The sequence below is a fragment of the Bipolaris sorokiniana genome (genome assembly GCF_000338995.1).
Source record: "Bipolaris sorokiniana ND90Pr unplaced genomic scaffold COCSAscaffold_3, whole genome shotgun sequence".
NCBI classification, from domain to species: domain Eukaryota; kingdom Fungi; phylum Ascomycota; class Dothideomycetes; order Pleosporales; family Pleosporaceae; genus Bipolaris; species Bipolaris sorokiniana.
The window spans coordinates 746,049-766,776 of record NW_006911897.1 but is presented as its reverse complement, the minus strand read 5'-3'; the positions used below and the strand labels follow the sequence as shown (position 1 = coordinate 766,776).

Here is a 20,728-nt window from a genome sequence, read left to right as displayed (position 1 = left end):
ACAACCAAGATAAAACAAGGCATTGGGGATCCGCTGGGGGAAGATTCATGCACTAAACTCAGCTGACCAAGATGCTTTCGGGAGTAGCTCTGATTACAGTGGCGGGCTCTGGTAACAATTTTTTTCTCTACTATTGCAATTGACTAGTTGCAGACCAACTGACGCGGCTTCGCAGGCTTTGGCCAGAGTGCCGCATACTCGCTGGCCCAGCACGGCGTGCGCCAATTTGCGTTGTTTGACACCAACGGGGCTGGGCTGCACGAGACGACGCAGGTGCTGGCCACCAAGTACAATGTAACAGATGTCCTGAGTGTGTCGACTGACTGTAGCACCGAGGAGATGGTCGAGGCTGGCGTCGCTCAGGCGGCGGCTCGCTTCGGCCGTATCGACTTTGCTATCAACAATGCTGGCTTTGGTGGGCCCATGGGGGGCAGTCCTGACTCAGCACCTGCAGCTTTCGATACCCACCTAAAAGAGAATGTGACAGGTGTGTGGCTATGGCATCGGGCTGAACTGCGACAGATGCTGCGGCAGCAGCTGCGCGATGGGCGCTACGGTCGTGGCAGTATCGTCCACGTCTGCTCGGTACATGCGTTTGCAGCATCGCCGATACAGCTTGCCGCCAGTGCCTACGTCGCTGGTCGGCATGCTATCCTAGGCCTCACGCGCTCAGAGGGCGTGCTATATGCGCCACAGCAGATACGCATCAACGCCCTCTGCCCAGGCTACATTGCGTCCCCTCTGATTGAGTCTTCAGAGCACATCAAGACCCTCGTCAGTAACCTGGTCCGTGAGCGTGTGCCTGCAAATCGACTTGGGGAGCCGGAGGAGGTTGCCGATGCCATTGTGTTTCTGGCCAGCCCCATGAGCAGCTACATGTATGCTCAGTCACTGGTGCTAGATGGGTATGTGGTGTTGTATGATCTTATGTGAGAGAGAGCACAAACACTAATCAGCAATAGGGGCTACCTCGCACGGTGAAATTTCTATGGTATTGAAGAGTTTTGATGTGTTTGAATGCTGTATATAAATTTGCCTCTGGATGTCTTGAGCACTTAATATTAAGATCAGAAACAAGGGCAGAGTAGTTTACAAACGAAGCATAATTCCGAATCCAAAAACCAGTATTTGACACAGGAGGTAACAATTGTGAGGTTGATTCGTGTTGTGATACAATTTTGATGAATGCTTAACAGGGTATAATACAGAGTCTTATATAAATTTCCGCAAACTCGCACGACCCAAACTCATTCATCCGTTCAACGTCCCTACCTGTCATTAGAATATGGGACTTGATCCGCTGTTGTTCAGCAGTGACTTCTCTTTGAGTCGGCGTATGGATGTGCGCACGAGACGGAGATTGGCGCGCACAATGTCAAGACAAGTCGGGGCAAAGGCTGCCAGGTCAGTGGCGGTTGGGTTGCTGATGGATCGCTCGGGCGGCGACGAGGACATGGAAAGTGTGAGTCCAGATGTGACGAGGGCAGCTTCCAGAGAGCCTAGGACAGCAGAGAAATCGGTGAGTCGTAAAGTTATGAGTTCATTGCTGAGAGCATCGGCTTCGTCGGCATCAAGATCGTAGTTGCCAAGAGAAAACTTCCACGGCTGGAGTGAAAGCTGGCTCTCAGAGCGGTTGCTGACATTAGTAGTGTTGCTCAAGTGATTGGTGTTGCTTCTGGCGTTTGAATTGTTGGTGGTGGTGGTGGTCGTTGTCGTCGTAGTCGTAGTGCTACTGGCATCGACGTCCGTGAGATTCCACAGCCGACACAGCCAATCAACCAGATGGGCACACAGTATCGTGACAGCAGTAAGCGGTAGCCGCTGCTGGCGACAACGCTCACAGCTCAGTACGGCGAGGCTGGGGCGCTCTGCTGTCGACGTCACCTGAAGCGCGGTTTCGAGAGGGACTTGAGACGACGTGGTGAGCTCTCCGACGCGGGCCAGCGTTCGCAGGACATCAAATGCGCATCCGCAGTCTTGCATCTTCTGTTATGGCATACCAGTGTTGCGGCCATAGAATATTTAATGTTGTAGCATTAGCAGGAAACTTCGCTCCCACCTGCCTGTCACTCTCAGGCACTAGCGAGCTCAGATCTTATGCAACTAGTAAAATGGGAAATTAGTAGCCCCTTCTAGCAGTGCAAAACAACCTAAAAACTTAGCTATCATAGTGCCTACTTACTTCCTAGACTACCCTTGCCATACTAGATATAAATTACTACATAAAAACCTCAGGAATGTAAAAGTAAGGTAGTTATTTGTGTGTAATTATATAAATCTTGCTTAAAAACAAGGATAGCTAGAGAAAAAATATGTAACATTACTAATGGCTAATTGCGGCAGATAATAGCGGCTCATTCTAATTTTCTGGTTTTAGTGATTGTATAAGAGCTCGGTATGTTTTTTGGTAATCGGCTGGCCTGCAGAGCCGCCGACGCCACGGCTACCAACTCTTGCCCTCTGGACCCTGGAACGTCATTCCCAGGTGCATACAACTCGATAAATCCGCCGAAACTTGCAAATAGCATCGAGTCAGTTACTGCCGGCTCTCGCAACATGACGTCGTGCAATCCAAAAAACAAGATATCAAGGCTACTATCGCATCACTTGTGCATCACGCCAGAGTGTGGCATACTGATCGGCTAGTCACCTTCCATCCTTATCCATTTATCCGTCACAACAATGGCTCTTCTAGACAATCCAGCAGTCGCTCCAGGCTCCACTGTCCTTGTAACGGGGGCTAATGGCTTCGTTGGTGCCCACGTTGCAGACCAGCTGCTCCATCGAGGTTACAAGGTGCGAGGCACCGTCCGAGATGCTGTCAAGCATCAATGGCTGGCAAAGCTCTTTTCTCAAAAGTATGGCGCTGGAAATTTTGAACTTGTCACCGTCAAGGACATGAGAGAGCCGGGCGCGTTTGACGATGCAGTCTCAGGTACTTACCCCTACCTCAGGAGCCCCTGCTTCGTTACTGATAAAATTCTACCATCTAGGCGTCTCTGCCATTGCTCATGTTGCTTCGGTAAGGAGTATGAATGTCACGCCAGACGAATTGCTCCGGACCACCGTTGCAGGAACGCTGGCTTGTTTACAGGCTGCTGCCAAGGAACCAAGTGTACAGCGATTCGTGATAACATCCTCTTCCGCTGCGGTCCGCGCTATCCAAGCTTATCGTGAAACGAATACAGTGTCATCCGACGAATATGATAACCATACTCTTAGTGTGGCTAGGAACATGCCTGAGGATTTTCCACCCATGCAAAAATTTATGACAGCTTACTTTGCATCTAAGGTTGCGGCTGAACAAACTTTCTGGAACTGGATCAAGAACAACAAGCCGCATTTTACTGCAAACTCAGTGCTGCCGTGCACAATCTATGGCAGTCCGCTCGACGTGGTTCACCAGGGCTTTCCGTCTACATCGAAAATCCCGCTCCAGATTTTGGATGGCGATACTGATTCCATTAAACATGTGCAACGTTGTATGTAATAATTGTTTTCAAGTTCCGCAGTTGCACCAATGGCTAACGCAACAGTAGTCTACTACGTGCACGTCCAGGATGTCGCTCGTCTTCATGTTGCCGGCCTGATCCACCCTGACACCGCCAACGAGCGTATTTTTGCATACGCATCTCCATACTCCATCAATGAGTTCTTTGACATCTTTGTGAAATTTGTCCGGGACTACCAGCCTCCAGCGAAGCTTCCGGGCCTCGACTTCCCACTCGCTGTGATCGGTCCGCGGCAGAGAGCGGAAGCGCTACTGAAGGATATTGGCCGTCTTGGGTTTGTGGGGCTGGAGGAGACGATAGTCGATAGCGTGCAGACTCGCATCAAAGCAAGTGGCTAGTTTACTGGGTAGACCTAGAAAACCATTCAATAATATGGTTTACGACTAAATGCGAAAATGTGAAGACTGGTGGATGCATTTTGTACTAGCTGATTCGAACTAATAACTCTAGAATTAGTTATACGTTTTAGTATATCTCTTCATAATAAGTTGAATGTGCTATGTTAGCTCTATGCGTCAACAGGTAGGCCATAGTAACAAAAGTATACGCTTTGTATATAGTCTCGGTTCTAGCTTACCAAGAAGAGCTCTTTTTTTAAACGCTATCACTTACCAATGTTCCATACATTCCCGTAATGGGACGGTACCTAGTTCAGTCCCACCTAAGCCACGACGTGCCCACAAAGGTACAGTATACTGCACAGCAGGGTCTAGAGCTGAATAGTATATATAAATGACGATATATCTCTCTATATTAAGGCTCGTCGTAAGCCTCCTCGGCCGACACGTTGAGCGCAGCAGAGGGTAGGCTGGTAAAAGGGTCTCCACCTCGGGATCTTAAAATCGCGCTTATCTTCGCGAATACTAATTTTGTCAGGAAGCTTAGTACCTCATTTTACAGCCCTATATGATTTCTAGATTTCGCTAATAGAAAGCTCTTGATTATCTCTCTTTGTTGAAGAAATATTGTAGATCGGAGTAAAATATAGAGGCCCAGGGCATAAGAAAGGTAGGTAGGCCAATAACTCTTCAACAAGTGGAGACAGCAAAAAGCTTTCCATCTACGAAATGTAGAACCAATCAAATGCTTTAAAATGGGCTACTAAATCTCCTGTTTGGGCTAGTATTAGCTGGGAAAACCGCGGAAAAACGATTCCAACGTGAAGACCCGATTGACCACACTAAGTAGGAGGTAAAACATGCTATATAATAGGGTCTTAGGCGACGGTGCAGTGAGACTAGGACTCCCAGGCTCCACTCTCCGCTTTTCGCTTTATGCCAGTAATCTCCAACCCACAGACCTTACATTAAGTCATGCTACTACAGGTAGGACCGAAGAAGGCCCTTTTAAGTGAGTTCTCTTCGTCGATTAGTTTCTATGCAAACATCCTCTTTTAACTAATTGACTGGATAGATCAACAAAAGAGTAAACTGAAAGAGCCACACGAAGGGCTTGAATAGGGAGAACTTGCGCCGCTCAACGGCAAGCACCTCCAAATGGTGTACAGATCTGATCGTGCTATCTGATGTAACCCTTTTGTTACTTCGGCCCGAAGGCATTGACTCTGTACTTGCTTTGTATCGCTTAGATCTCTTCTCCCGATGCTGATACTATATTACGTGCAGCCGAGGAAGGCCCTTTAGAATACGACTCTCTAATTCGCCGTCTGCCGAACTAATCCGCTGTGTCGATTAATTGGATATCACAAGGGATTTCCACGAAACCCTATCAAGATTGACGCACAACGGTCGAATTCGATCGATCGTGTGGAAACGCGTAAGCGCAGTATGATATTTTAATGCCAAACTTTTATGCAGTTTGAACTTTTGTACACAGCAGATACAACCACTAATTGTATACTGGTTTGAGGGCCCTTTATATCATACAATACACAAGAATTCAGTGCTGCTGCAATAATAGCCATTTAGTACCTTTTGTTTTCTGCAAGGATACCATGGTCGAATAGTAAGCCTCAAAATGTACTATATGTGGACATGTCTTACGACTATGAGGACACATGTGTACCGCAATATCGCGACCACTTGCTGACTTTTCGATTGAGTGTCAACGCCGAACCAGGTAGCCAGAAGAATGACTTGAGCGTGAAGGGAAGTGCCTCAACGCAAAAACCCCCAAAGTACCGCCTTGCGTGTGACAGCTGTCAGCAGTCCAAGATCCGATGTGATCAGAAACGGCCCAAATGTCGCAGATGTGCGAAGAAAGGCACAGATTGTGTGTACAGCCCAGCAAGGCGTGCAGGGCGACCACGCACTCGCAACAACAGCAAACCCTCTCAGAGCACTGAGAATAGTGCACCCGCGAGCTTGAAGGGGAATCCGGCACCTACGGCAGAGTCAGACGTCACCATTTCTGCATCATTTTGGATGGCGCCTGTCGCTCCGCACAGCATGATGTCCAACACGTCCACCATCCCCAGTATGACGCCGACTATCCAAGGGCCGGGCTCCGACAATGTGGATTTCTCTCCAAGTCAGTTGTTAGATGATGGCTTTCTACACGGCCTACCGGATCTAACCAGTTCACATTATGATACCTCAAAGGAAATAGGCAATTGCCATTTTTCGATGTCGCCCGAGTTCCACATTGGTCCAGAGCCTCTCGATGTAGACTTCTGTGAGGCAACATGGGAACAACAGCAGCAGCAACAACTCCACGTTTCTACACCCATACTTCTTGATGAAGGGCTCCCGTACTGTGAGCTGCTTACTCCAGACGACCACGAAGCACGCCATCATTCGGATCAGCAACATGAAGAACCGCCAATTCCAACCACAAGTAGCAGTAGTATTGAAAGCTGCAGCTACAACATTCCTCTGCAACAACAGACACAACTACAGTTTCCCCATTCCTTGGATCATTGTACTCCATCGACAATATCATGCAACTGCACATCCACTCTCCTTGACCACTTATCCCATGCATTACCTACTTCATATCTTGCCTTGACTTCGACCGGCCTCTCTACGTCTCGAATACTCATCACCAGCTGCTACAACACGATGAAGTGCCCCAACGCATGCTATATGCGGCCTTCCATAGCGCTCGTCATCTGCGAGGTCATTGACAGGGCTCTCATCGCGCTCAAACCGGACGGCGTCTCGCTGTGGACGTCGATACCGGTGCCCACGCCCAACTACGAAAACGGGACTTCATCACCCCCATCATCATCGCTATGCAGCACAAGCGGTGGCAAGAATAACAATGACATCATGCTCCTACCAACAGACGACGAGCATGAGCCACTGCGCTACGGAACATTGCCGATCCAGGGTGCTGACAGGCGAGTCATGGTGCGGGTGCTGCTAATGAAGCGAGTGCTCGAGGTGCAAGGGGTGCTCAAGCGACTGCGGGACATGCTGCTGTCAGGGTTGCTAGTTAGCGAGGATGCGATGGTGAAGAACCAGCCCCTAGCGCTGTGTGCAAATATAGTAGGCGAGTTTGCGAAGAAAGTGGCGGAGAAAGTGGAGACTATAAAGCTGCAGATGTAGGAGGGAATGGATCCCGGGGAATGGGACAAGGGCCCGACTGCTTTCAGCCGTACAGAAGATATTCGTCGTCTTTCTTTTTTATACTTACTTCAGCGTTCAATTGACTGGGCTGCGTTGCATTGCACTTGGGCGAAGTCATGCTCGCCAAAAGTACAGGAGGGCACGGTTACAAGCCAAGACAAGATCGAGTTGAAATGTAGATACCCATGCATATCTGAGCCCATGTAAGCAACTGTGGTACACGCGTGTTTCACGTCAATTTTTGGCCGTACGTACTGACAACCTTGGACTAAATCAATATCAAGGCCAGCTCACCGATTATTTGCCTAAACATCAAACCAGCACCAATCAAGGAGCGAGAGTTCGGTCAATAAGTAATATCAGTGAAGTGGCTTAAGTTCTCGGTTCTCTTGGGGGGCTTATCTCGCTAAAGAGATAATGTTTTGCGGGAGATGTGGTTGAGCTGGTCAGGCACGTCAACTCTATAACCTCGCTCACTCAGAAAGTTAAACCAGCTGCCAAGTTGGTAGCCCGGCTGATTTTTTCCCTCCGTCTTGGCGCATACCGGAGGATGCCATAGCGGTACGGGAATTTCTATTTTGAGTTCTGGCTACTATCCCTGAATTGAACAAGATGTTCTGGAACTACTGTATCGGCGACCGACCTCCTGTCTTTAATCAACATATTGATTGATGCACTAATCCTCTCTATCCGGGTCCATATCATTTCATATTCGTATATAGGTTGGCATGCTGCTCATCATAAACTATTGTAACTTTTCTATCAACAGCTTCTATACCAACCAATCACTGATTCAGTTACAATCATGGCTTCGACATCATCTCTACCTAAAGCTGCAAACACTCATCTTCAGGATAGTATCGCAGCCGACAGTATCCTGGAATCTCTAGAGTCTCTGGCGGCAGGAAACATCCCCATCTCCCTCCGCAATGATGAGGAGAAACGCTTACGCTTTCTCGAAGCTGCTAGAACGGCTTCTTTGAAGCTAGAGCAACCGTGGGATACTATGCAGCGGCTGATATTCTGTGCCTTGCCGCCTAACATCGCGCAGGTGGGTATTGATCTGGGGCTGTGGAGACTCCTTTCTGAGCGAGGGGGAACGGCCATAAGCGCTAGTGAACTGGCCGCCAAATTAGGCGTTGAAAAACCACTACTTGTACGAGTACTGCGCTACGCAGCGACGCAGTGGATGGTGGAGCAGGTTGATATCGACACATACCGGGCAACAGACATAACGCACTACTTATCTATGTCGGGACTAGAGTCTGTCATATTCCATGTGTGAGTTGACTTCTTGATCTAGGTCTTTTTGTTACAGTATGATTAATTTTGCCATGCAGGACCGAGAGAAATATTGCAGTGTACAATGCGATACCAAAGTGGATGTCAGAGAATTCGTATAAACAACCTCAGGATAACAAAAACCTTCCATTCCAACTCTCTAAGAACACCAACCTACACTTTTTTGAATGGCTGTCGCAGCGACCGCGACATCAACAAGCCTTCAACGAGTACATGTCGTTCCAGCGGGTTGGGCAAAAGAGCTGGCTTGATGTGTTTCCACTTAAGAAGTATGTGTACAAGTCCAACGCAGAGGATAAGCACCGAACGCTCTTTGTAGATGTAGGAGGCGGCTATGGACACCAGTGCCGGGAGACACTGAAGAGGTTTCCCTGGCTGCAAGGGCGTGTTGTGCTGCAGGATACCCACGAGGCAGCCATAGACTCAGCCATGGCCATTGAAGGACTAAAGGTTGTTCACCACGACTTCACCAAGCCTCAACCAGTTAAAGGGGCCTGCGTGTACTATCTACGAAATATCCTGCATGACTGGCCCGATCAAGCCTGCTATAACATTCTCTCCCAAATCAAAGAGGTCCTCGCTCCCGACTCGGTCATTCTGCTGGATGAGCTCATCATTCACGATGAGGGCGCACATTGGTATGGTGCCTCGTTTGATCTGCTCATGATGGCCAACTATGGTGCACGCGAGCGGTCGCTGAATGAGTGGGATCGCCTTCTAGAGACAGTTGGCCTGGAACGAAAAACGTTTGTGCCTTACAGCATGCATGGAGATGGTATTCAGGTGGTTGGTGTTCGAGGAACGATTCACGAAAATTTGTGAGGCTCAGGGCGTCCGGGATTTAATTTTCTATGTAAGGGCAGCATTTGACAAGTTGCCCACCATGTTGGACTAGTCAGATTTACATTAGTATCTCATTAAGTAACGTTTCTTTACGCTAAGCTTCATAAACTACCAAAAAGTAAAGTAAAGCCTAAGTCCAATTACTACTCAAAAATTCGTAACAAAAATAGCAACTCAGTATGAAAGAGAGTAATAATATTTATTCATAATTTCATTACGTAATAACTGTAATGGGCTACGCCCTTGAGAGCGGCGCTGCGATACGTCCGCGCGCCAATACTGAGTATATATATCCAGCTATCATGATAATAAGACAAGCTTGTTATCTTGTGCAAACCTTTTGGTCACATGGGCGGCGTGAGTAGCTACGCGCTAGGCCAGGTCCGGCCCACCCATTACAATAACTAAATACTATGTTATAATACTGTCAGAATATGGGCATATTTTGGGTGGTGGATAGAATCCGGATTCTGTAATTAGTCAGAGTGCACGATCCACCGCGATCATACTCAGGGGATCAGCGCGGATCAGATCAAACAAGACAAGAACAACAACTCAGATCAGATCATATCACATCAATCAACCGAATCATAATCCATCCATTATTCACCTATCTTTGATAACCCATCACGATCTGACATATACATACCTAGAATAGTTATATGATGCTCTTTCTAAATATAGCCTAAGAGCTTCCTGAGAGAGAATTAATAATACAGGCGTCGTAGTTAAAAGAAATTGCTCTTTTACTATTATGGTTATGAATATATTTCTCGAAACAACTAGTTATACTTAATTGCCGCGATGTTTGGGCTGCGAGCAAATCGCGGGTCTCGGCATATTTTAGCCCATATCGGACCCCGACGCCTACTTTTGACTTACTAAATTTGTCCTTAAAATTCTCCGAACCTGTACATAAGGCTCTTTAAAGCAAAGACATTTTTGTACAAAAGTTAGTGATTGCTTTATCATTTATTAGTCGCCGAGCTGCAATCGATATTCTATGCACGCAAGACCCAAGTTATACCTATATACCTTATTCTAAACACTATGGCGAGCAGCTTCAAGATCGAGCCTCTGGTTCATCCTGAAGGAAAGACATGCAAGGTATGAGCCACTAGGTCCATATAACATAATTATACATAATCCCTGCTCATACTTTGTTCAGTTTGGAGCTGTAATTACTGGTCTTGATCTAAACAATTTCACTGAAGAGATTGTGGCTCAATTAGAGAAAGCGATCTGGGAGCACAAGCTTCTTATTATCAAAGGTCAACATGATCTTAAACCGAAGCGCTCCTGGGAGTTGCTGCGAGCGCTCGATCCAGAAATGATAATTGAGGACGATGACACATTGATTAACTTGTTTCATCCTCACCAGTGGTTTCGAGTAAGTCAATAGTTGACTAAAACATCCATATTATAGCAAGTCTAGCAAAGTGCTAATCTTTATTAAGGACTCTTTCCAAGCTATCAAGGTCCCTGATGCGGGTTTGTTCTACTTCATTGGGAAAGGCCCCCAAGACGACCCGCGCTACGGCAAACCAGGTCTGGACATGGGCGACGCTAGTCTCAGCCATTACTACAGTGTACCGCTCTCAGACGAGGATTTTGAGGCTGGACGTACGCGTTTCCACGTGTGGTACATGAACGGATTTTATTGGCGACACGGTATTTCAAAGTGCACTATTCTCCGACCGATCAAGTTTCCTACAGAAGGCCTGGATAAGCAGACTGTAGAATGGGCTGACGGCTCAGGTATGACTATGGAAGTCCAGCCAGGACGTCAGGCGTTTCTAGACGTTGAACAATTGTATGACATGCTAAGCGACGAGGAGAAGAGAATGGCAGACCATAGTTGGGCTGATTACAACTACTGGCCATTTGAGAATCTCAAGGACTGCCATTATGCTCCAAACGGCCTAGGTGTGGTAACTGAGGGCAGAGAGCAGCCAGAAGAAGAGCTGCTGAAGTTAGGAGGGGCAAGTAAAGATTGGCAAAAGAGGGTATGTTTATACCTAGAAGAAGCTTAATCTATTAAACACTAACAACGCTGTAGTACCCGCTGGTCTGGGTTAACCCCGTTACCGGCAAGAAATCATTTCAGTGTATGCATCACTTGGTTCGTCGGTTATATATTCGCAATGGCCCAGACGAAACTCCGAAGATTATCGATGACTTGGGCGAAGTGAGGAAGTTTTTGGATAAGATCCAAAGCAGAATTATTAAGCCTGAACACATTTGGGTAGGTCCTGAGGAAGAGCATGACTTGGTTATCTTCGGGAGCTATGGCCTGCTCCATTCGAATATCGACTATCCTGCTAGTTGGGGTAAAAAGTCGGTACACCAGGCCTTCATGGCTACAAGCAAGCCGCCTGCTGGCCCGGTGCCCATCCCAGATATTTCAAAAGAGTGATAGTAGTCGTACATAGTTTGAATAGTGACCAAACGAAATTGAAAGTAATGATTCCCCACCCCTTCACTTCTTCCCGATCCTTTCTCGTATCATCGCAGTCCTTCTCGAGGTATCTAAGCAGGAATCTGATGTATCTTACTTCAAGTGTCTTGGGACTTGGTTTCTCTGGGTATGCGCGTGTCTCTGCGGTATAGAAAAAAGAATTGTGAGCGGAATCTAAGCAATGTGAGGAGATCTATCGACCCAGCAAGCGTCATACCTTTAGATGCTCACCAGTAAGTGCTATGTCCTTGAGATTTCTCAGAATAGAGGTAACAACTTTTCGGACATGTTTTGAGAAAATCATAACACTTCGGTGTACGAACTTGCCGTCGACAATATCCCGTAGGACAAAAAATGCTTGACTCATCAACACAGTCATTTATCTTTAAGGTGGTAGAGATACGTATTTGCTGTACTGATTCTCTTCCAGAACAGTCGTTTGAGTTACCAATCCTTGTTATTTACGCCTATAATGATGCTGAGCGATCATACCTTGGGTGTCTACATAATCATAGTCTAACTGCTCATCTGCGCCAGCATTTCCTTTCAGTGCTGATTTTTTAATCTTGAAATCATTAGATGTAATGTAAACGAAAACAAGATTGTGGCCTTGGTCTCTCGTATGTAGTAGGAAAATGAGAACTCTAAAACTCGCGAGCCTAAGAGCGAACAGGCCATCCGCTTGTTCTGAGACTGTGCATCTCCATTATGCAACGTCACGCAGGCATAGCACTCGATATCGGTGACTCCTATGCACGTGTCAGTGACTGAGCAAATCCGTGGCATATGCCAGTTGGATGCCAGTCCCCTGAGACGCCGGTTGTAATATCGATACTCTAAGCACAACAAGGATCCTGTGACAACATCAACTGTTGTTGGTTCAAGATGCATGCTAACACCCTTACATGGCTTGAATTTAGAACAATACCACATGCATATACCATTTGCAGCACACTCGAAGGAAAAGAATAAGAAGGTGAGATGATATTGCAATGTATGTGTATGCATAGTCTTGAGCAGGTTCACGTGTAGTGAAACATTCCTGACGAAGTAAAGCTGCTACCACCAAGTTCGACAGTCAGACTGTTCCACGCTGAAAACACCACCAACGCACGAGCGTAACGTACAGCCTACCCTCTTTTTCGAGACTTTCACCGCCAAAAGCAAGCACAAGGATCTTTACAACGATCGACTTGGAAATATGCAGTGTAGCTTGTTATAGCCCTATGTATTGGATGAGGGATAGCGCCTTGGCACCATCTGAAGTACTTAGACTAGCTACCAGCTGCCTTTCCACTATCATCAATCACACAATACTTATTAGTCCTTCCTCAGTCGTACAAAACAGAATCCAAGGTGCTTTGCTCGCTCCAGAGTCTGCAACGAGTCAGTCAACATCATTCGTATATGCAAGCATGAGGCGAGCACACGCTTGGCAAACCATCGGCAGTTGACAAGCGACTAGTATGCTTCTCGCCCAATGTTATCGCGACCGCAAAAAATCTTCCCCGAGTCGCCGTTATGACAAGACACTGCCAAGGAGGCTCCCACGTCACATCCCCGCCTTACCCCGGGGCTTGGCTCCCCATATCATACAGGCCATGTTGTCCAATCTTCTGTGCAACGCTGCATTCAACTGGGCTGTATTGGGTAGGTGGTTGTGATCGGTTACTGTTACCCTTATACTTGGCTCTTGTATCCAACCAGTATTGTGAGAAGTGTCGAATGCTAACGTGGTACTACACCAAGGGAGGGCAATTCGCTTTGCATCCCACATTGGATAATTCTTGCCACAAGTGTGCAAATATTTGGCTTTTATGGACGTATTGAGTGGGATTTCCGATGTGCCAAAGTAAGTTTTGTGAGATTCGGCCAGCACTTGAGATTGAGAAAGAGGATATTTATTCTTCAACGCCAGAGGCCATCGAGAGTAGTCCAAAGCTCGCTTAGTGCATTCAGCAGCAACGACATTCACATTACGTTGAGCCTAGTACTCTTATGCATTAATATGGAGATTAAGAAGTCACTAACACTATTCAAGCTTCTCGGATCCAGTTCTGGTGCCGGCTTATGGTCATTACAGTGCCGAGTTTCTATGTTGAGTTCACATGCCCACGTACATGAGGGGTTGACAGTGGGGATAATGCCAGTCCTCGCTAATGTGTGGCACGACTACGGATAAGGATTCGCGGTAATGTATAATGTCCTGCTGGTCCATCTTGCATTTCTGTCGGCTGAAGCCTTTTGGATTCCCTATCGACATCACTTTTGTCAACAACAGTCAAGATGGCGCGCGATGCGATGGACGATTCTGCGTCCAAAGACCATACCTATATCATGGAAGAGATTCCTACCGAAAAGGCATCACTAGCAGGCTTACCGGATCATTTGCACCAGGCAATGAGAGCCGGGTTGAGCCAAGAAGATGCAGAGTTTCTCTACAGCGTCGACAAAGCAGAGCAAAAGAAGATTTTTCACAAGGTCGACTGGCGCTTATGTCCCATGCTCGCTATCTTGTACCTCATCTCTCACCTTGACAGAGCAAATATAGGGTTAGAAACCCTCTCTGTGCTTAAACAAGCATATCAAGCTCCTGCTAACCTCTCTACAAAAGAAACGCCAAGATTGAAGGCCTCGAGAAAACTCTAGGTATGAAAGGCACAGATTACAACGTCGCGCTCATGGTCTTCTTCGTGCCATACGTCCTTTTCGAGATACCGTCCAACATGATTCTCGCAAAGTTCAAGCGCCCATCGTACTATATGGGTACGCTGACGCTATGCTGGGGCACCGTCATGACAGTCATGGGACTGGTACAAAATCTCGCAGGGCTCTGCGCTACGAGGTTTTTCCTTGGTCTTTTCGAGTGAGTTAACCGCAACTGTAGACTGGAATTTTTTGCTAAGCAACTGAAGAGCCGGTTTTTTTCCTGGAGCTATTTACCTCGTTGGCCAGTGGTACCCGCCAGACCGTACGCAGTTTCGTATGGCACTGTTTTACTGCGCGTCTGCTACTAGTGGAGCGTTCTCAGGACTTTTGGCTGCTGCGATTGCTAAAATGAATGGTATGAAAGTTCTTTGTAGTGTTTCCGAGCGTAACTGACTATTGGATATAGGGATTGCGGGACTTGAAGGGTGAGTGTCGTCGTGAGCATCTTGCTAAAACGTTGAGAACTAATGTTATTTGGCATGAAGTTGGAGATGGATCTTCATACTGGAAGGAATAGTCACTGTTCTATTGGGCGCTTCAGTTTTCTTCTTGTTACCAGATTCGCCCGATCACGCAGCCGGTCGGTGGCTCACAGCCGACGAAGCGCGCTTCCTTCGCCTCACACACATTGTTACGCGCGGCCTGAAGCGCGAGAGACAGGTCAATGCTGAGGGCAAGAAAGAGAGTGTAAAATGGGGTGTCATTGGACAGGTTGTAAAAGACTGGCAGATATACCTACAAGCCATGGTTTTTGCAAGTAACGCTGTACCAAACTACGGACTAAAATTCACCATGCCTCAGATCCTAAAGAACAGTAAGTCATCAAACTAGCTTGTATCCCTTCAGAAATACTTATGATTCTAATAGTGGGTTTTACGAGTACAACCGCACAACTCATGACCGCACCACCGTATGCATGTGGTGCAATCTCAGCATTAGTATCTTCCCTACTTGCTGATCGATTTACATGGCGTATGCCCTTTATCGCCACCGGACAAGCTCTTCTCATCATCGCATATGCCATTCTATTCGCCAAAGCAGAAGCCATCAAAGATAACGTCGCAGTCTGCTACTTTGCAGTCCATGTCGCTTGCATCGGCCTATACCCTATTCTCCCAGGATGCAACGCCTGGACCATTAATAACCTCGCCGGACCCGAAAAGCGAGCTGTTGGGTACGTCCTTCCTCGCTCCATCCTAGTAAACAAAATTCACAAGAGAAAATGGAAAACTGACTCTGCACAATAGTATTGCAACCATGATTTGCATCGGCAACTTAGGAGGTATCGTCGGCTCGTTTATCTTCCAGGAAAAAGAATCGCCTAAATACGAAACGGGATTCGGCTCATCGCTCTCGTTTGCTGCAGCGGGACTGGTGTGTGCTTTCACACTGGAATTATTGTTCTTGAGAATTAATAAGAGGAATGCGGAAAAGACGGAGGAGGAGTGGCGCGCTATATATACCCCTGCACAGTTGGAGAAGATGGGAGATCGGAGTCCGTTGTTCAAGTATCATCTTTAGGTTGGAGTGCTAGCGGCGTTTTGTATGGAAGGGGTAGGATGTTGTTAGGAATGGGTGAAATGGACGAACCTATGGTTGTTATCATTTGAATCGAGTCGAGATCCATGTCGTTAATCTATCACCCATACCCTGCGAGCTTATTGTAAAGTACGAGTTGAGGATGATGTTCTGGGGTCCACTTTTCAGACCCGTCGTCGCAAGCCAGGATTCCAAATTCTGGCTAAAAACAATGTAAAACGGCTCCTGATCTGCCCCTTTATCTGCATCTCACTTGCTTATGTGCTTAGTACTGGCACTTCCCGTCAATGTCGAACTGTGTGTCCTCCACAACGAACCGATCGTATGCCCGGTGCATTGTGGGTACCAAATACTGTTATACTCCAAGAAACACCTTATCCCGTACAATAATTGTTTACTTCAGTGGAGTCTCAGCAGAGCGACAAATCAACATGTTTGATACATTGCTCTTTATGTGGCGGTGCTTACACAGAAACGTCGGCGGCCTGCCCAGTCTCCCGAGCGCCGAGTCTCACAACTTGAACGTCCGTGACTTAAGACATCGCCGAAGCAGTATGAATGCATATAATACTCCTAGAAATTCTTTCATGACTTTTATACTTGCTTTTAAATCCAACAACATCTTTTGATTTTTGCTTAGCCATATCGACGATACCAAAATCCCAGACACAATACGAAATAAAACTATATCAGAACACTCGCATTGTAATCCGCACCAACACTTGCACCATCGCAAGACTCACCCACAACAAAACATGGCGACCCGTCACAAAACGGCTTTAATCACAGGGTATGAGAGTTTTCCATCTCCCTCTCCTCTGTCTATTCCCAAAGAAACACACCTAACACAAAACCCAACAACAGCTGCACCCCCGGCGGCATTGGCCACGAACTCGCTCTAGAATTCCTCCGCCGCGGCTTCCAAGTCTTCGGTACTGTCCGATCCGAAGAAGCTAAAAAGACGCTTGTGAGCGAGGGCGTCATAGCTATTCAGCTTGAAGTCACGTCCGATGCGAGTATTCGGGCGCTGCATGATGAGATTTGCGAGCGTGTGGATGGGAAGCTTGATATCCTCGTTAACAACGTGTAAGCACTTACCCCCTATGCTGTTCTTCGTCTTTTTTTGTTTCTTCGTTGTGTGAGGAAGTTGGTCGAGGAGAATGGGTGCTGACGCAATACCAGCGGCGTAAGCCACACAGTCCCCGTACTCGACCTAACAATCGAGGATATGCGCAAGGTTTTCGAAATCAATGTGTTTAGTTGTATACGTTTGGTGCAGACGTTTGCTCCGCTGCTCATTCAAGCGGAAGGGATAATTGCGAATATAGGGTCTGTTGCTGGTATTGTGCCGTATGTATTCGGTGGTATGTATCTGTTTTTTTCTCGCCCTTTGGATATGCTGGTTGGCTGACGCAGAATAGGATGCTACAATGCGTCCAAGGCAGCGCTGCACTCATATACGGATGCACTTCGGATAGAGATGGCGCCATTTGGGTATGTGTTTACCATATAGCCGAAGATCGTGCGAGAGGCTGACTACGAGTAGTGTTCAGGTTGTCTTGGTCGTCACAGGTGGTGTGAAGAGTAGGATATCCGATGTCAAAAAGCGTCTTCCACCAAACTCGCTGTACATGCCCATAGAAAAAGATTATTTGTTCCGTCAAGGAAACTCTCAGCGTAGGTCAAAGAGACTCATGTGTTGAGCAAGATACTAATATTGTGCTAGGAACGGCAATGCCGACGGAAACATATGCACGGAAAGTCGTCAGCGACCTACTCGAACCAACTTCCAAAGCCTGGCTGTGGCGTGGCCATCAATCCAGTCTAGTTAGATGGCTTTCATGGCTTCTTCCCCGTGGCTTTTGGGTGAGTGATACATCGCTCATAGCTTTTCCCACTCGTATCTTTTCTGACTCTCCACCAGGACCTTTACTTTTCCAGAAAATTTGGGCTTGGCAAGCTGTGTTCATAGTGTTAAGAGGTTCTGAATATTTGGCTTGATTTAAATTCCCAGTTATGCATAGAAGCGGCGCTCTTACGATTTAGAATAAGGTTGAATTGCTATACTACGTAGCTGTACTTTGGTCGGCAGCCGCCGCCGGCCAGCCACGCTAGATATCATGATAACAGCCCGTAAGCGATACTGAATACTGGCGCAGCTTTACCTACATATTACTGTACCTTTCCCCTGCTGTGCTCTTGCTGCTCTAGCTGACCACTGCTTTTGCTCGCATTTCTTCCTGCACGAAAAATCACTGGAAGTGATCGTAATATGTAGTTGAAGCTCTAATCAGCTACATTATTTTGCTAATAAAAAACAACTGTTACAATCTCCTTGGCTGAGCACGGTGAAATAAATGTGTAGAATGTTGGCTGCTAGATAGTGCCAAGAAGCATGTGACAGATATTCCCCGATGACCTTTGCTGCTGAACACACCGGCAATATTATTCATTAGGCGAAGGCACTTCACTCTCAAAAGAAATTGTACCCGGCGATTCAACCATGTCGAGTCGCAAAAGTAGGCAAATCGGCTCAAGAGTAATCATCTGACGAACATTTACCTTGGTTTGGCGTCGCGTTGTCCGAGTTGCCGAGGCACATGGCTTCCCCACACGACCTGCCATGCCCCAGCTGGCGCGAGCGTCTCCAGGTCGCGCCTCCACGTTTTGGATATCTTTCTTCCTACATTCTTGCATTCAGCGGTCGCTCCATCTTTAATACCCGTCACTGACTTTTGCTGTGATCCAACTGTGCGCGCAACATGCCTTTTAACACGGAACTTACGAGGGCCCTCGGCATCAGAGGTACGCACGCTCACCTCCGACTGCGCATTAGACGTATGGGTGCTAACAGCAAATAGTGCCCGTTGTGCAGGGAGGCATGCAATGGGTGGGCTACGCTGAGCTTGCTTCGGCTGTCAGCAACGCAGGTGGTCTTGGAATAGTAGGCATCCACCATATCACCATCTCAAGATGCCGCTCCTTACCATGCCCATAGTTGACCGCCCTCACCCAACCGACCCCCGAAGACCTTCGCAAGGAGATCCGAAGATGCCGAACCATGACCAAAAAGCCCTTTGGCGTCAACCTGACCCTCCTTCCCTCCATGGTACCTCCGGACTATGGTGCGTACGCCCGTGTCATCATCGAGGAGAAGGTCAACATTGTCGAGACGGCAGGAAACAGCCCTGGCCCGGTTATCAGACAACTGAAGGCTGCTGGAACCATCATCCTACACAAGTGCACTACCATCAGGCATGCGCAGTCTGCTGTCAAGCTCGGTGTTGACTTCCTGTCCATCGACGGCTTTGAGTGCGCCGGCCACGTTGGCGAGACGGACATTACCAACTTCATTCTGCTCAGCAGAGCCCGCCAGTCGCTCGGCGTACCGTTCATTGCTTCAGGAGGCTTTGCCGATGGTCAGGGCTTGGCTGCTGCGCTTGCCCTCGGCGCGTGTGGTATAAACATGGGCACCCGATTCATGTGCACCGTCGAGGCTCCTATCCACCAGAACATCAAGCAAGCCATCGTAGATGCTCAAGAAACAGACACCACTTTGGTCCTTCGACGATGGAAAAACACCTCCCGTCTGTTCGCGAACAAGGTTGCTCTGCAAGCGGTCGATGTTGAGAAGACCAGCCCAACGGGCAAGTTCGAGGAGGTAGCCGAGTTTGTGAGCGGCAAGCGTGGTCGACAGGTCTTCTTGAATGGTGACAAGGACTTTGGTGTAAGTGAAAAATGTGCTCCCCTGCTTGGACGATTATTGACATTCCTAGGTCTGGACTGCTGGCCAAGTCATTGGACTCATCCACGATATCCCCACCAACGAGGAGCTCATTAACCGCATTGAGCGGGAAGCCGTCGAAACGATGAAGAAGTCGCAATCGCTGTTTGTTGCTGAGGATGCTTCGATCGCCAAGAGCAAGTTGTAGAGGACTAGACGATAGATTTTGGTATTTGAAGCGATGATCTTGCTTAGAAAATAGCCTGTAGTTATACCGTATGTTGACAATCTTGAAGTTTCCACAAAGACTTCATCTGAAGCATAACTCTGCAACTCAAGGAGTGATTTTTGTTCGCCTTTATCGTCCTAAGCGATGCGTTTTCGATCTCAGGATCTGTCCACACGTTCTCGGTCACTATGACGCTTGACCCGCAATATCGTCACAACTACATCTTGCCAAAATCTTACCTTCTAGAATCCTCAACAGCGATTGAAACTCATCTTCCAGATTTACCAAGCCAAGGGGAGTTCGAAACTAAATCATCTAGAATATCCAATCACACAAGTTCACCATGTCGTCCCTCACTGCGCAAGAATCTTCCAACACTCAACACCAGAACCCCATCAATCCCGGCGATGACACATGCGGCACCTTCAAAGGCGATCCTAGCGTCCCATTCAAGACTGGGGGTTCGACAGATCCTGCTGGTTTGAGTACTTCCGTGGATAAGGTACGTACCGTCATCAACATTATTGCAACATTCTACTTAATCTTCACGTGACGTTGCCATATACATACGTACTAAGCACCTACATGTAGTCTTCATACGGCCAACAAAACGCCTCAGATACCTCTGAACAGCGTCGTGGAGAAGACGTGACACAGAATACAAAGCAAGAGTATGAGGGTAGTAGCAACGTGGGTGTTAAGACGGGAAGTGAAAGTTTGCTTGATAGTGTGGAGCGAAGTGTGAAGGGGGATAGGTCCGGGGTGGATGTTGGGCAGGTCACTGGAGGACGAAAATGAATATGAGATCTAGTTTCCGTAAACGATTGAAGATTAAGGGACATTCTTATTGAAGAACTAATTTACACTCACTTCATTAAATCC

The 20,728-nt window shown here is 47.5% G+C and overlaps 12 protein-coding genes across 12 annotated transcripts; 11 read left to right on the top strand and 1 right to left on the bottom strand.

Annotated features, from left to right (window-relative positions):
• Nucleotides 1-71: 71 nt before the first annotated feature.
• COCSADRAFT_187967 (uncharacterized protein) lies at nt 72-1,133 on the top strand (the record flags this gene model as incomplete). The annotated part of the gene is made up of 3 exons (XM_007698697.1): nt 72-111; nt 176-905; nt 963-1,133. The coding sequence occupies 3 exons, from the start codon at nt 72-74 to the stop codon at nt 979-981; spliced, it is 789 nt and encodes a 262-aa protein (XP_007696887.1). The 3' UTR covers nt 982-1,133.
• Nucleotides 1,134-1,191: 58 nt separating this feature from the next.
• Nucleotides 1,192-2,222, bottom strand: COCSADRAFT_285354 (uncharacterized protein). Its single transcript, XM_007698696.1, has 2 exons — nt 2,183-2,222; nt 1,192-2,103 (listed from the first exon to the last, which is right to left on the bottom strand). Exon 2 carries the CDS (start codon nt 1,981-1,983, stop codon nt 1,279-1,281), a length of 705 nt encoding a protein of 234 aa, XP_007696886.1. The 5' UTR covers nt 1,984-2,103; nt 2,183-2,222; the 3' UTR covers nt 1,192-1,278.
• Nucleotides 2,223-2,682: 460 nt separating this feature from the next.
• Nucleotides 2,683-3,896, top strand: COCSADRAFT_110620 (uncharacterized protein; the record flags this gene model as incomplete). The annotated part of the gene is made up of 3 exons (XM_007698695.1): nt 2,683-2,935; nt 2,994-3,482; nt 3,540-3,896. The coding sequence occupies 3 exons, from the start codon at nt 2,683-2,685 to the stop codon at nt 3,848-3,850; spliced, it is 1,053 nt and encodes a 350-aa protein (XP_007696885.1). The 3' UTR covers nt 3,851-3,896.
• Nucleotides 3,897-5,506: 1,610 nt separating this feature from the next.
• COCSADRAFT_351916 (uncharacterized protein) lies at nt 5,507-7,231 on the top strand (the record flags this gene model as incomplete). The annotated part of the gene is made up of 1 exon (XM_007698694.1): nt 5,507-7,231. The coding sequence occupies one exon, from the start codon at nt 5,507-5,509 to the stop codon at nt 7,019-7,021; it is 1,515 nt and encodes a 504-aa protein (XP_007696884.1). The 3' UTR covers nt 7,022-7,231.
• A 616-nt stretch (nt 7,232-7,847) lies between these two features.
• Nucleotides 7,848-8,524, top strand: COCSADRAFT_51810 (uncharacterized protein; the record flags this gene model as incomplete). The annotated part of the gene is made up of 2 exons (XM_007698478.1): nt 7,848-8,323; nt 8,383-8,524. Coding segments are annotated over 2 exons (618 nt in total), but the record flags the coding sequence as incomplete, so codon positions are not given.
• Nucleotides 8,525-8,557: 33 nt separating this feature from the next.
• COCSADRAFT_82233 (uncharacterized protein) lies at nt 8,558-9,166 on the top strand (the record flags this gene model as incomplete). The annotated part of the gene is made up of 1 exon (XM_007698693.1): nt 8,558-9,166. One exon carries the CDS (start codon nt 8,558-8,560, stop codon nt 9,164-9,166), a length of 609 nt encoding a protein of 202 aa, XP_007696883.1.
• A 1,189-nt stretch (nt 9,167-10,355) lies between these two features.
• Nucleotides 10,356-11,603, top strand: COCSADRAFT_81895 (uncharacterized protein; the record flags this gene model as incomplete). The annotated part of the gene is made up of 3 exons (XM_007698692.1): nt 10,356-10,577; nt 10,666-11,193; nt 11,247-11,603. Coding segments are annotated over 3 exons (1,107 nt in total), but the record flags the coding sequence as incomplete, so codon positions are not given.
• A 1,507-nt stretch (nt 11,604-13,110) lies between these two features.
• Nucleotides 13,111-13,798, top strand: COCSADRAFT_285327 (uncharacterized protein). Its single transcript, XM_007698691.1, has 2 exons — nt 13,111-13,497; nt 13,687-13,798. Exon 1 carries the CDS (start codon nt 13,167-13,169, stop codon nt 13,473-13,475), a length of 309 nt encoding a protein of 102 aa, XP_007696881.1. The 5' UTR covers nt 13,111-13,166; the 3' UTR covers nt 13,476-13,497; nt 13,687-13,798.
• Nucleotides 13,799-13,806: 8 nt separating this feature from the next.
• Nucleotides 13,807-16,034, top strand: COCSADRAFT_197008 (uncharacterized protein). The gene is made up of 7 exons (XM_007698690.1): nt 13,807-14,197; nt 14,260-14,511; nt 14,561-14,709; nt 14,761-14,779; nt 14,840-15,168; nt 15,222-15,528; nt 15,602-16,034. The coding sequence occupies exons 1-7, from the start codon at nt 13,932-13,934 to the stop codon at nt 15,873-15,875; spliced, it is 1,596 nt and encodes a 531-aa protein (XP_007696880.1). The 5' UTR covers nt 13,807-13,931; the 3' UTR covers nt 15,876-16,034.
• A 614-nt stretch (nt 16,035-16,648) lies between these two features.
• On the top strand, nt 16,649-17,865 carry COCSADRAFT_81667 (uncharacterized protein; the record flags this gene model as incomplete). Its single annotated transcript, XM_007698689.1, has 7 exons — nt 16,649-16,683; nt 16,758-16,979; nt 17,076-17,257; nt 17,315-17,387; nt 17,440-17,570; nt 17,620-17,759; nt 17,818-17,865. 7 exons carry the CDS (start codon nt 16,649-16,651, stop codon nt 17,863-17,865), a joined length of 831 nt encoding a protein of 276 aa, XP_007696879.1.
• Nucleotides 17,866-18,539: 674 nt separating this feature from the next.
• Nucleotides 18,540-19,948, top strand: COCSADRAFT_34011 (uncharacterized protein). The gene is made up of 4 exons (XM_007698327.1): nt 18,540-18,698; nt 18,755-18,837; nt 18,892-19,620; nt 19,670-19,948. Exons 1-4 carry the CDS (start codon nt 18,656-18,658, stop codon nt 19,823-19,825), a joined length of 1,011 nt encoding a protein of 336 aa, XP_007696517.1. The 5' UTR covers nt 18,540-18,655; the 3' UTR covers nt 19,826-19,948.
• Nucleotides 19,949-20,116: 168 nt separating this feature from the next.
• On the top strand, nt 20,117-20,712 carry COCSADRAFT_135820 (uncharacterized protein). Its single transcript, XM_007698688.1, has 2 exons — nt 20,117-20,348; nt 20,438-20,712. Exons 1-2 carry the CDS (start codon nt 20,190-20,192, stop codon nt 20,642-20,644), a joined length of 366 nt encoding a protein of 121 aa, XP_007696878.1. The 5' UTR covers nt 20,117-20,189; the 3' UTR covers nt 20,645-20,712.
• The last annotated feature ends 16 nt before the right edge of the window (nt 20,713-20,728 follow it).